At 34.6% G+C, this 13,655-nt stretch overlaps 1 protein-coding gene across 1 annotated transcript in view; it reads right to left on the bottom strand.

Moving 5' to 3' along the window:
- LOC100377947 (ribosomal protein S6 kinase alpha-3-like) overlaps positions 1-9,772 on the bottom strand; it is a 53,897-nt gene extending 44,125 nt beyond the window's left edge. The window contains exons 1-2 of the mRNA XM_085505064.1: positions 9,560-9,772; positions 9,360-9,413 (exon numbers count right to left, since the gene is read on the bottom strand). Coding sequence (XP_085361190.1) covers positions 9,360-9,413; positions 9,560-9,619 — 114 coding nt within the window. The 5' untranslated portion in view covers positions 9,620-9,772. The remainder of the gene's footprint in view (positions 1-9,359; positions 9,414-9,559) is intronic.
- Positions 9,773-13,655: the final 3,883 nt, after the last annotated feature.

Here is a 13,655-nt window from a genome sequence, read left to right as displayed (position 1 = left end):
GATTAAACTACCAGTTCTACTATATCACAAAAATAAATAGAAATAGTTTCATAAATATAAAATAGAAGATGCTTATTTATCTTCTGAAAGCTACTGTCACTACTGACTAATAGCTGAATGGTAGCAAGAAATTTATTTCAGAAAAGAAAGCAAATAATTATCCACAATAAAAATATTAAAATGAATAGAAACATACAAAACACACATGTGTAAACAGTATATGAGTAGGGTATTCTGTGAGATTGGCTACACGTGTACTAAACCTTATTTCTCAAATTATCATCTCAGACCTATCAGGTCAAACAAGTTTCCTGTTAACAGGGTTTCAGGTCAAACAAGTTTCCTTTTTGCTTGGGGTTTAGGTTCAGACAGGTTTCCAGTTTACACAGGGTTCAGACAGGTTTCTTGTTTGCTTGGGGTTTAGGTTCAGACAGGTTTCCAGTTTACACAGGGTTCAGACAGGTTTCTTGTTTGCTTGGGGTTTAGGTTCAGACAGGTTTCCAGTTTACACAGGGTTCAGACAGGTTTCTTGTTTGCTTGGGGTTTAGGTTCAGACAGGTTTCCAGTTTACACAGGGTTCAGACAGGTTTCTTGTTTGCTTGGGGTTTAGGTTCAGACAGGTTTCCAGTTTACACAGGGTTCAGACAGGTTTCTTGTTTGCTTGGGGTTTAGGTTCAGTCCAGTCCAGTCCAGTCCAGTCCAGTTTACAGAGATCAGACAGGTTTCTTGTTTGCTTGGGTTTTAGGTTCAGACAGGTTTCCAGTTTACACAGGCTTCAGACAAGTTTCTTGTTTGCTTGGGGCTAGCTTCAGGCAGGTTTCTTGTTTGCTTGGGTTTTAGGTTCAGACAGGTTTCCAGTTTACACAGGGTTTACACAGGGTTCAGACAGGTTTCTTGTTTGCTTGGGGTTTAGGTTCAGACCAGTTTTCACAGGGATCAGACAGGTTTCTTGTTTGCTTGGGTTTAGGTTCAGATAGGTTTTCAGTTTACACAAGGTTCAGACAAGTTTCTTGTTAAATGGGCTTTAGGTTCAAACAGATTTCTTGTTTACCTGGGATTTAGGTTCAGACAGGTTTCTTGTTTGCTTGGGTTTTAGGTTCAGACAGGTTTCTTGTTTGCTTGGGGTTTAGGTTCAGACAGGTTTCCAGTTTACACAGGGTTCAGACAGGTTTCTTGTTTGCTTGGGGTTTAGGTTCAGACAGGTTTCTTGTTTACTTGGGGTTTAGGTTCAGACATATTTATTGTTTACTTGGGATTAAGGTTCAGACAGGTTTCTTGTTTGCTTGGGGTTTAAGTTTAGACAGGTTTCCAGTTTACCAAAGGTTCAGACAAGTTTCTTATTTGTATGGGGTTTAGGTTCTCACAGGTTTCTTGTTTACTTGGGGTTTAGGTTCAGACAGGTTTCTTGTTTAATTGGGTTAAAGTTAAAGGGTGGTGGTCGATGTACCGCATTCTCATTTCTGTTAAACATGGGACTCATAGTGGTGTATTAAATACATTGTTTGTTTACATGAAATTCAAACAGGTGCTGTGCGATAACCACCACCCTTTAACACACCGTTTTGATTCAGACAGGTTTCAAATTTGGTTCCATTATTTTTCAAAAAATGTTCACAGTTCAAGGAAACAACCATACCCAAAAATATAATTATTGAATTAATTAAAAATAACCCAAGTCATTTGGCAATACTAAAAATTACAAAATTGAAAATTATTAAAAGATAGGTTATAAATAAATTATTTGTCAATCCTCAAAATAATGATTGTATCAGTAACAGACATTTAATCTCCATAGTAACATTAAAATGCAATTGATGATTAATTGTTTTTCAGCATATTTACTTCGTCTTGAATTGTATTTAAGTTGAAGCTTCTTATGCCAAATAGGGCGACATTTTCACAACCGACAGCGGGAGTGCCAGTCAGTGCCAAGAAAGCTATTGGCACATCACCAATTTATGTACAATACTGTGGAATACTTTATTTTCGCTGGAATTAATTTTTGCTGAAAAGGCTTTTTGGGCGTTCTTTATGAAATTTATTTTCACTGATTTTTGATGAGTTGAATGTGAAATATAGGAAAAAAAGTATATTCGCTGGATTTTATTTTCAAGGAATCATCCCTTCAGTGAAAATAGCAAAAATAAATTCAAAGTGAAAATAAAGTATTCTACAGTATATTGAATGCAGGAATGTAGTTTGCTGGGCGACAAGATTGTATTGATTGCAGGCGTATTATTTGGGTTAAACTCAGTGCCATAGTTTCCCCGCCCCCAAAGTATGATTAAAATTTGTATTACATTTTCAGTTATTTTCAAAAAAATTTTTTGCGTTTTTTGCGACTAACCCTCAAGAACTATCTACAGTTTTTGTCCAAAATTAAAAGGAAAAAAAGAATAAAAATTGGAATGCTGATTTTGTACAGGGCTTTTTTTATTTTAAATTTATGTTTTTTTTCAACACAAACACCAAGCATGGCTAAATAGGACACTTGAAATGCTCAAAACATATTGAGTTTAAAGTTAATTTCTTTGTGGAATATGATCATACATCCTATTTTTAATATCACTGTGCTGAATGGCAGATACTTTGTGACATCAAATCATATTACTATTGTAGTTCAACCTTTGAACAACACTTTGAATGAAACTGCAAATTAAATTTCTTCATTGAAAAAGCTTTAATAACAAAATCCTAAATTATGTCTGTTTTCGCATCAAAATGAAGAATTTTGAACAAATAATAGAAAAATTGTAAATATTTGCATAAAAGATTGTGGTGAGAAAAAATTTTGAATTTTTGCTAGCCTGAAATAAAAATTTTTGTAGCAATAAACATTTCACTGAGGTTCTTAAAATATGGAGGCACAGTGACTTTCGCAAAATTTCGTCAGCGTGAACGTCCTTTATTCATCAAAGCATAAAAGTGACCAGCGGCATAATTTAATGGTTTTGTTTCATGAATAGTTGACAGTGACAGCAGAAAAGTGAGAATGGCAGTAAAATGACTGAAGTGTCATTTATAAAGTGCTCATTAAATTCCCATGACAATTTACTATTTCAACTTTAATAAATATTCAGTCCAAATATACGTGACTGTTTCTATCGATAATTTTAATTTATATTCAGCATTTGGAGTTTTTGTCAAGGTCAACAATATTTCTAATATGAATTATTAATAAATTTAAATATTTTTTTTAAATATGCATATAAAAGTATCTTACCAACATGACTATCATTAAACCAATTTACATTGACTTAAGTGGCATGCCAACTGTGAACTTTAACCCCACAAGTTCATAATCATCATCACACAGCAAAATTTTGATGATGATTCATCACTTCTGTCAGTTTAGATTACTTCAGAATGCGCACTGCACCGTTCATGATCATATCTTTTTTGTATGTACACGATACAAAATGATGATAGATTTGCTGTTAGATAACCAATAACCAGAGAAGATGCCTTGAAGGCAATTGCCTTGGTGCACAAAAAGTTTGCTTCGGGGCTTTTCCAAAAATACAGATATTTCACATGTTATTCCTATACATAATTTTGACCTTGAAACTGGGTGTCCTCTCAACTTTGAAGTTCACGCTTTAAATAAATTATACAAGTTAGCATTCATATAAATTCAAATTTTAAATTCAAAATGGCCACCAGAAGAGATCACATTATCACTGTTACCATGGAAACAGGTTCGTTCGCCTTCTCTTTTTTATTTGCTCTGGAAATTTAATTGATGGAAGCTTTCTTTCAGAATATATCAAGATTTTGTAGTGCTTTTAATTTTTCCCCATTTTCACTGATAACTTGTATTCAGCCTGTAGCGTAAAGGGATAATATGACGTTATTATACAAGTATATCATTAAGTATGCAAACAGACAGACAGAACCGCGATTGTATAGGCTGATGTGCAGCAGAGGTTGATGCATTCCCGTACTGCCTTCATGCATACTTTGCAGTATTCTCGAGATAAACTCATTATTATACATCTTTTCCCTGATTTTAGTAATAATTTAAATGAGGGGTTACCCGGTAACAGCCTAAAATGGCAATGAAAAATGTGTTGTGCTGTGTAAATGTTCAATTACAATGACAGGATTTTAAGCTTTAGTGTTTCTGTGTTTGATGTAAACAGACAAATGTGACATCAACAATCATGAACGTGTCAAGGTTACCATAGTGATGTATTTTATCCTAAATGAGAGAAAATTGAAAGGTTCAAACAAATGCATTTAGTTTTTAAAAATGATGCATGAATGGCGTTTTACAGAACAGTCTATTATTTATGGTGCTAAATGTACAATAATGCTGTCTGATTTATTTGTGATATCTGTATGATATATAAATTCAAAATCAATTTTAATTAACACCAATGTTTACCAAAGTAAATGTTTCAGTTATTACATTCTGTTGCAGACTTTTGTTTAGAAACTTATATAAAAAAAAAAAATTAGCATTCTGTGACGAGTATACAAGAAAATGAGTCCCACCATCATCATTAATGTACCCCTTATATTTGGAAATTTCTTTTGTAATGAGCATAGATGGGTAGTAGGAACAAGCAGCCTCTCGGCTGAGATAGCTCCGCTGTTAGCAATGCACATTTCAATTAAAGAACAGAAGATATCATTAGAAAATGAACAATATGCATAGTATCAATGCAATGGGACTTGCTGTTTTCAACAAGAATTCAAAAATATCATTTTTCACCATAAATGATTGTGGTTTTTAACAAGAAGAAAATATCACTTTTTACCAAAAATGACAAAAATATTCACCAAAATTAGAGAATTAAAGATATCATTACAAAATGAATAAATCTGAGAGAGGTCCACTTGTAGTACCTATATATGTAATATCAAAGCAATTGGACTTGCGGTTTTTAACAAGTCGAAAATATCACTTTTTACCAAAAATGACAAAAATATTCACCTAAATTACAGAATTGACGAAATCATTACAAAATGAACAAATTTGAGAGTGGTCCACATGTAGTACCTATATATGTAATATCAAAGCAATTGGACTTGTGGTTTTTAACAAGAAGTCGAAAATATCACTTTTTACCAAAAATGACAAAAATATTCACCAAAGTTAGAGAATTAAAGATATCATTACAAAATGAACAAATCTGAGAGAGGTCCACATGTAGTACCTATATACGTAATATCAAAGCAATTGGACTTGCAGTTTTTAACAAGAAGTTGAAAATATCACTTTTTACTAAAAATGACAAAAATATTCATTAAAATTAGAGAACTAAAGATATCATTACAAAATGAACAAATCTGAGAGAGATCCACATGTAGTACCTATATATGTAATATCAAAGCAATTGGACTTGCGGTTTTTAACAAGAAGTCGAAAATATGACTTTTTACCAAAAATGACAAAAATATTCACCAAAATTAGAGAATTGAAGATATGATCATGAAATGAACAAATCTGAGAGAGGTCTACCCAAGGTACATATACACCAAGTATCAAAGCATTCAGGCTTGTAGTTTTCAAGAAGAAGTCGAAAAAGTAAAACATTGACACGGACGACGACGGACAATCACTCATATGATAAGCTCCGCTCGACAAAGTCGACAGCGGAGCTAAAAAAGGGTACCTCTACATCAAAGCGTATATGTACAAACTCATGTATAAACACTAGTCATCCTAGTACATTGCATTCGATATGGGTCCCATGCGACATAAACATACACAAAATACCTAAGTTGTTCGCACAAAATTTGAAGTAACATAGTTTTTTAAATAAAAGGAAAATCAAAGAAAGCTTAGAAAGAACTCCCGTGTGCTGAGAGTTTTGGAGACACATTAAAAATTAATTCAAAATTACTTATACTTGAGATATTGATGGAATAGCTGAAAACTAATTATGCAAATAAGGTAATTAATATGAACAGATTTAAGTGTAAAACTAATAATGTCTGCACAATGTACCAAGTTTCATTGAAATGTGATAAGAACCAAAAAAATATTAATTATTATGCTAATTAGAGAATTAATATGAACAGATTTTAACCCAAAATTAATCAGACTGTCTATTGTCCTAGAGCATTTATGTACCAAGTTTTATTCAAAAGTGATGATCAATACTTGAGATATCAGTATTAATTATGTTAATTAGATGATTAAGAAGCATAAATATTTACCAAAAACTAATATGGTGCATAGTCTTACGTTCATTGAAATGTGATGGGTACTCTTTAAAAGTTTCATTGAAATCCAATGAGTGGTTTTTAGACATCATAGAACAGCAAAAAATTAACTAATTATGCAAATTAGGTAATTAAAAGGCACAATTATTTATCCCAAAATTAATCAGGTCTCTGCATAGTCCTAGAATATCTATGTCGCAAGTCTCATTGAAATGTGATGATTAGTACTTGAGATATCAGGTGAAAAGCTGAAAATTAACTAATTATGCTAATAAGGTGATTAATATGCACAAATATTTATCCAAAAACTAATTAGATCTCTACACAGTCCTCAAGTAACTATGTACCAAGTTTCATTGAAACGTGATCATTACTACTCGAAATATCAAAAGCTGAAAATTAATTAATTATGCAAATTAGGTAATTAATATGTACTGATATTACCCTAAAAACTATCAGGTATGTGCAGTGTCATATGACACTTATGTACCAAGTTTTATTGAAATGTTATGATTAGTACTTGAGATATCAGTGGAAAAGCCGAAAATTGATTAATCATTATGTAAATTAGGTAATTAATAATATTAACAGATTTTTACCCAAAACTAATCAAATCTGCGCACTAGTTCAGAGCATTCATGTGCCAAATTTCATCAAAATCCAATGAGTGGTTCTTCAGATATCAGTGAAACAGTCTTGGAACAGCTAAAAATCAGCTAATTATCATGCAAATAAGGTAATTAATATTCATAGATTTTTACCAAAACCTAATCAACTCTGCGCATTATCCCAGAGCATCTATGTACCAAGTTTCACCAAAATTTGATTAGTGGTTCTTGAGATAACAGTGGAACAAAAAAAGTGACATACATACATACATACATACATACAGACATACAGACAGGGTAACTGCAAAGACTCCCTTTTGTGCTTCGCACACGGGAGTCAAAAAAACAGAAATGTAGGTGGTCCCTAAAAACTTGAAAAGCCACTATCTGTTTGTATGCATATATTGGTTTTGTTTTTCACTACTAAAAAGTCAACCCCTAGCTGTTTTTTTTTCAGGGGATTGTTTTGACCAGCTAGTTTTTACATCACAGCAACTGATGAAGTTTAAGACTTGATGGATTTCTTTACTCATAAAGAACAACCCAAGAGCCCTGGGAATACTAACAGCTTTTGTACTTTTCTATCATAAAATGGAACAGAAGAATAACGAGAAGAAGTGGGAGAGGGATTGACAAACATTGCATGATTTTGTTTGTGAGGGCCTGGGAGGGAGGTCAAATCAAGTTGTCAAGACACCTAATAATCCAGAAAATAAAATATTCAATACAAGTAAAGACTATATAAACAGACATTGAGAAAAATATAGTTGGAATTATGGGGTTTGAATATTTTATAAATGTAGGTCAAATTTTATTAGAATTATTATTTTATTAGAAACAAGAATGTGTGGTAGCCAAAAAATTAATATTAATGTTGGCCAAACTGGGAAGACTTACTATAAACATTATTTAACAGTTTTATTAAACATCTTGCTAGCACAAAAAAAAAATAAAATAAAAAATATTATCTTTTTTTTTTATGTATTTGATGGAGACATTTTCTAGTTTATACCATGTTTTGTTGATGCTTGTTTTACTGTGAACACATGGACAGTAGAAAGAGGTACTGACCTACTTTAGGATACTCCATATGACCTTTGACTTAACGCCACCATGTAACCAATCACTACACTGCCCAGCATGATTTACTTTATGTTATAAGAGAATGTATCCAATGCCATGCACTTATTGGAATTTATAGTGTGCCTTGTGTTTTAACAGAGACATGCATGGCTCTAAAGTAAGAATGTCTGGCCAGTTATATTTTCAATACTACGGTATACTATATTTGCGATCATATTCAAGAACGCTGATAAAACTGAAGAGGAATTGTGAAGCAAGACCATAGTGATAGTTGTAGAACAAAAGCTTTTTCCAGTCTTAGAAGAAAGATCCTTGGGGTGAGGGGACAACTTGTTGCTATTTTTGATTTTTTTTCTACGTGATTGGAAATTCAGCATGATAGTATTTCACTACTACAGTAATCTGTCATTATTAAAACACTAGTCTTAGTCCAGCTGCAGGCTTTAAATATAGTGTAAACAACAATGCATTTTTACATGTAGAGACCCAGATATTGAGTACAGCGAGTCACGACTACTGGGTCATTTTAATTTACAGAACCTGCACAAACGTGTCATTTGAGATAATGGAAGCTTGTTAGCGAATGAAATGTTTAGGAATTTTTACCTGACCTAAGGTTAGATATTTTGACTGTATATTACTACACAACTATGCACTTATTTTGAAAAAGCCTACAAAGAATTCATCTGGAATTGTTGCGTTAGTGAAGAGGAAAGCTGGTTTGTGTGCGGGGAAAGTAGGAAGAGATAAATCCCAAAAACCTTTGCGTGATTTTGCCTGTGATTGGTGCTGACAATGTTTGGGAAATAGTGTCATAACTTCACCTTTGGGAATAGACTGTCAAGTTGACAAACAAATGCACACAAAATTTTTGCACAAAAGTATGATGCAGAAAAACAAATGATAAATCACTGGATGAGATTTTACTGTAATCCGGATTTATATTTAATTTTGAAACTTTTCAGTTAGTTATTAATACAATCAAGTTGATGATAATTACAAATATATTAGTGAGGACAATAACCCCCTGCTTCATTATGACTACTAGTCTGTAAGACTAATAAATTAATACCTACATTCAAAGAGTAAAAACTTTAAAATATATCATTGCATTAATATGTATGTGCGAACTCTGCAACATTTTATTTGACAGTTGTGATCATCCAATAATTGCAGTTTATTGTGAATTGTCCGTCGTTTAATAGGAACTTACGCTTACGCCATAATTTATAAAGAGAAACGCCCTTGAATGGACGTGCAATTCGCACTCCACTTTCTTGAGTTGAGTGCGTTACAGCTGTTCAAATCGAGGGGAGGGGTCCACTGCTTCTCGGATTCATTCCAAGAAACATGATTCTCGACAGATCGGTTCACACCAACAATCGACATAACAACTACATGATCCATCGAGACCGGAAGCACAAACCGGTGTCATGTCGAATAAAACAACCCAATGAATGCGGATTTTCAGTAAGCAAAAATAGATCAACTTACGTCATTCGATTGAGTTTCGGCATCGTCCACCAGCATATCGTCAGTGCTACCGACCTGAAATCAGAAATATGTCTGTAAGATCGCGATTTTAATTACACGATAAGTGTGGTATATTCAATATTGAAAACAATTTCGACTCGAGCCACTGTTACCCGAGAGAAAATTCCACGAACGAAGGGTGTCAACCAAATTAACTTTACCTCCCTGCCTCTGGCCACACTCATCTTTTGCCAGGGATCTGCAAGCTGTGCCAACGGCATTGTGAAAGGGTTGTAAGAAGCCACCGCCAGAGTACTGATTTTGAAAGAATTCGTCTGAAAATCCTCGGGATTTTGCCGACAGTTTACTACTACTTCGCTCCTCTGCACTCAGCGGCGAATCCAATATGGCGTGAACTCTATACCACAACGAGGCTCATTATTAACTGGTGACATTAGCATCTAATTTACATGTCTAAATATCGACAAACTCTTCAAATGTTACGTTTTCGTCAATGCGAGTTGATGTAAATTATTGCAAGCTCCAACCGAGTTGCTATGGAAATACTTCCGATTGTATTCCACGTGCCATTGAATATGTCAATGAAATAGTAAGGTATATGTTTAAATAAACAGAAAAGAAATGAACCGAATCAGGTCTGTTTCCAAGGATGTCATGATAGTATCATGATCGATGCTATATACATAGAGAAGGCACTTGTGCGAATTTAATATTTCATATGAAATTTAATTAAAAAGCTATAGGTCATAATTGGCGGTTCACTAGTACTGCCTCAAACATCCAGATAACTTTAGACGGGAAATACGTTATTAAAAAGAAAACTATCAATAACGTGAAGCTCAAATTTCATAACTGAATTTTTGGGAATCGAATCTCGCGAGAATATTTAAGGCAGATGTACAATTGAAGGCGACAAAATTGATGGATATGTAGAGGGACTTTCAGCTATGGCTACGCTAGGGTAATATTCGCTGACAAAAATGGTTGACTAGTCCATTTTTTACTTGTTCACGTATTCAAAGCAAGCCACCGTGACAGGAAGGTGCGCTGACCCCCCCCCCCCAATACACAATACCAAGGATATTATTTATTATCACTTTCGTTTCTTTTTGTCACCGTTCCACACTACACTAAGAACGTGATTTAATCTCCACACCACAATGTACATTGTACTACACTACACTACACTACACTACACTACACTACACTACACTACACTACACTACACTACACTACACTACACTACACTACACTACACTACACTACACTACACTACACTACACTACATTACACTACACTACATTACACTACACTACACTACACTACACTACACTACACTACACTACACCTACACCTACACTACACTACACTACACCTACACCTACACCTACACCTACACCTACACTACACTACACCTACACGAACATCCGCCTCTCTTGACAATATTACAATCCACACTCAATGACAATGCTTCTGCTGCCAGGTAAATTAAATGTTAATTGTTTTCGTGTACGTCATTTTGAAATGTATCTGTTCCGGTACTCCATGGTTCGTGGCGGAAACTAAGTAGGATCGGTTTATGAAAACGTGACTGAATGTCTGCACGCGCACTGCGGACTTGTTAGACACGCCACTGTCAGTTCAAAAATAGTACTCGTCCTAGAAACCACAGTTTTGAAACCGGAGTAATTTTATGAATAGCTTTTCGAGGATAGATATTATTTATTGGTTGTGCAGGACAAGTGGTTATCGGAAAAGACGTCACACCTCACGTGTGATGGTCACATGCTAACATACTCAAAATATAATTTGATAAATCATACAAGGATCTCAAAATGTCATGAACTTTAAATATACAAATGTATGTAGATTTATTGTAGGATCTATGATTAGTTAATCCCTAAGACGGTAACCCCATGGCGCATCTCAGTATTCGAGTATTGTTTAGCTGACCGGGCGTTCGAAAAGTTTCTAAAGTGCTTACACATGCACGCATACCGGGGACAATAACACATCCGTCCCATACCAATATATCAAGCTATTGGTATAAGCACGTACGCACCATCGGTCGAATGTAAACAAACAGTTTATATTACCCCCTTTTCTGACGGGACACGTTTTTAAATTCACCGATTTGAGGAATAGGTGACAATGACTTCGTTCAAAACTCTGAAAGGAATTTGCATACCACGTAAGTTTATTAATTTATTTATAAATGACAGACCGATAATACACAATGTATGTATGCACCGTTAGGCCAAAAAAATTGTTTGTTGCCCTCAGCGACCGACCAAAAAATATGAAATATCGGGTCGCGTTTTTTTCCCATATACCTCGGCTATTTACGATACCCTTAGTTTTCACGAGTTTAAAAAAAAAAAAAAAAAAATCCGACCAACCGACCCAATTTTTCAGTTTTCCGACTTGAGGGCAACATAAGTTTTTTTTTTTTTTTTTTTGTTTTTTTTTGGCCTTATATCAAGACACGCCCCTAACGTGGGTATGCTATGCTATACGCGGTGGTGCACAGTCTCGCTATCAGCCACAGTTACAGAGACTGTGGTGAGTCTTAGGAACCTATCCAAAGCTTCGAATACTCATATTACCTGTAAGGAGTCAAACATTAAAAATCATGGTGGGGGGGGGGGGGGTGACCAAGGCGATATATTGTTTATACATTTCTTGAATTTCGCCAACATTTTGTCCATGCAACACCTTGCATGTAATTTATTTCTCTCGGTGTCATTTTTATTTTTCAACAAATCTTTCAGCCACCCAAAGATTTCCAATGGTAGACCATTAAATGTTGTGACTGTTATACCAAGCGTGTGTTTCGTACACAAAGCCATCACGTTTATTACAGAATTCCCATTCTGTACAATAACATTGTCAGCGAAAAAAAATATGTATACATATATAAAAGAAATTTGTTGCTGTAGACATCGTAGGTTTCAGTCAAACCCGAGATTGAAGATGGTATGACAACATGCAATCATATACGCATCACACTAGCTGGTGTATGCTACAATTGGCCACCAGTGAGTCTACTTACATACTAGTAAATAGTAGATAATCAGAAACGCATATACTATTTCCGTATCACTCAAAGCGTCAACATTGTTTGGCTGCGTAGTCATTCGTCGTTTACAAGATAAAAGGTCTCTCTCTAAAAAAAAAACGTCATATTTTCAATATTTCGTAGGTCACGGAAGCGCTTCGTCGCAGGGGGCGCAATTTTGGGGCAACTGTGTTCCAGCATGGAGGTAATTATTATGGTTCCAGTTAGTACTTCACGTCTGCTTTGGGCGTACCTGAATGTTCATACAATAGCTTGGGTCATATAGGTTTAGACAATTATCCTGGAAAATACACAGAAAGTAATGAATCTTCACAATTAATGTTTTCAAATATTAGTAAAATGTTGAAACAAACGGATTTTCATTTCATTTGATCATTTGTTTAGCACACTAGGTAGGATTATCAAACTTCAGGCTCAACAAGACGAATTAATGTTCACAAATCTAATCGTCTATCTCCATGTTAGAGTTTAATCAGTTTGAGTCACGTGGTGTTGCATTGTGGCCCTGTCCATATAAGGAAGTTGGGTAAAAAGTGCAGTCTTTCTACTTTTCTTTATACCACCGTTTTTTAATTGAGTATTATCTTATTTGGTCTATCGAAAAATTGTACAAAAGTCTATACATTCTGTATAGAAATGAATACAGTCTGCACAACTGTCAATATTTCAAAATGGCGATGAGACCCTAATGTATTTATATGCAGCCTGAGTTAGGCTCTTAGCAGTATTTGTGGTTTCGCGATATTCGAAATTTCATTTTTTAATTCTAATGGAGTCTAAATATACACATGCATTGCATGATTTAGACATATTTTATCCATTCGAAGATGTAAATTCATTTTCGCCACCGAGAAGCTACACTACAATCGACCACAGTCCCTCTATCTATCGTGATAGAGGGACTGTGCTACAACAAAGTACTGTAGTTCACAAAAATAAGACATTTGGAAAGAGGAGAAATAGCAGAAATATCGGATGTAGGTTTTTTGTGTTCTGATTGAACTAAAAAAACAGCACCCCTTCTCCATACAAGACAGAATTTGATAATACTGCTCTCTGTTTGGTCAGCCTGGATTGCTGTTCTGTTCGGGTTTGCTAACCAACCAGACACAATAATGTATATATAGATAGCTTCGAAGTCAGCCATTAATAAGTATCTTTCATCGTCTTTCGATTTAAGTATTAATATGTCGTTGTTTTATAATTAAGGCGGGAGG

This window comes from Saccoglossus kowalevskii, chromosome 11 (genome assembly GCF_978046115.1).
Source record: "Saccoglossus kowalevskii chromosome 11, keSacKowa6.1, whole genome shotgun sequence".
In the NCBI taxonomy this organism is placed as follows: Eukaryota; Metazoa; Hemichordata; class Enteropneusta; family Harrimaniidae; genus Saccoglossus; species Saccoglossus kowalevskii.
The sequence above is the reverse complement of the archived record's forward strand: the minus strand, read 5'-3'. Positions and strand labels throughout refer to the sequence as shown.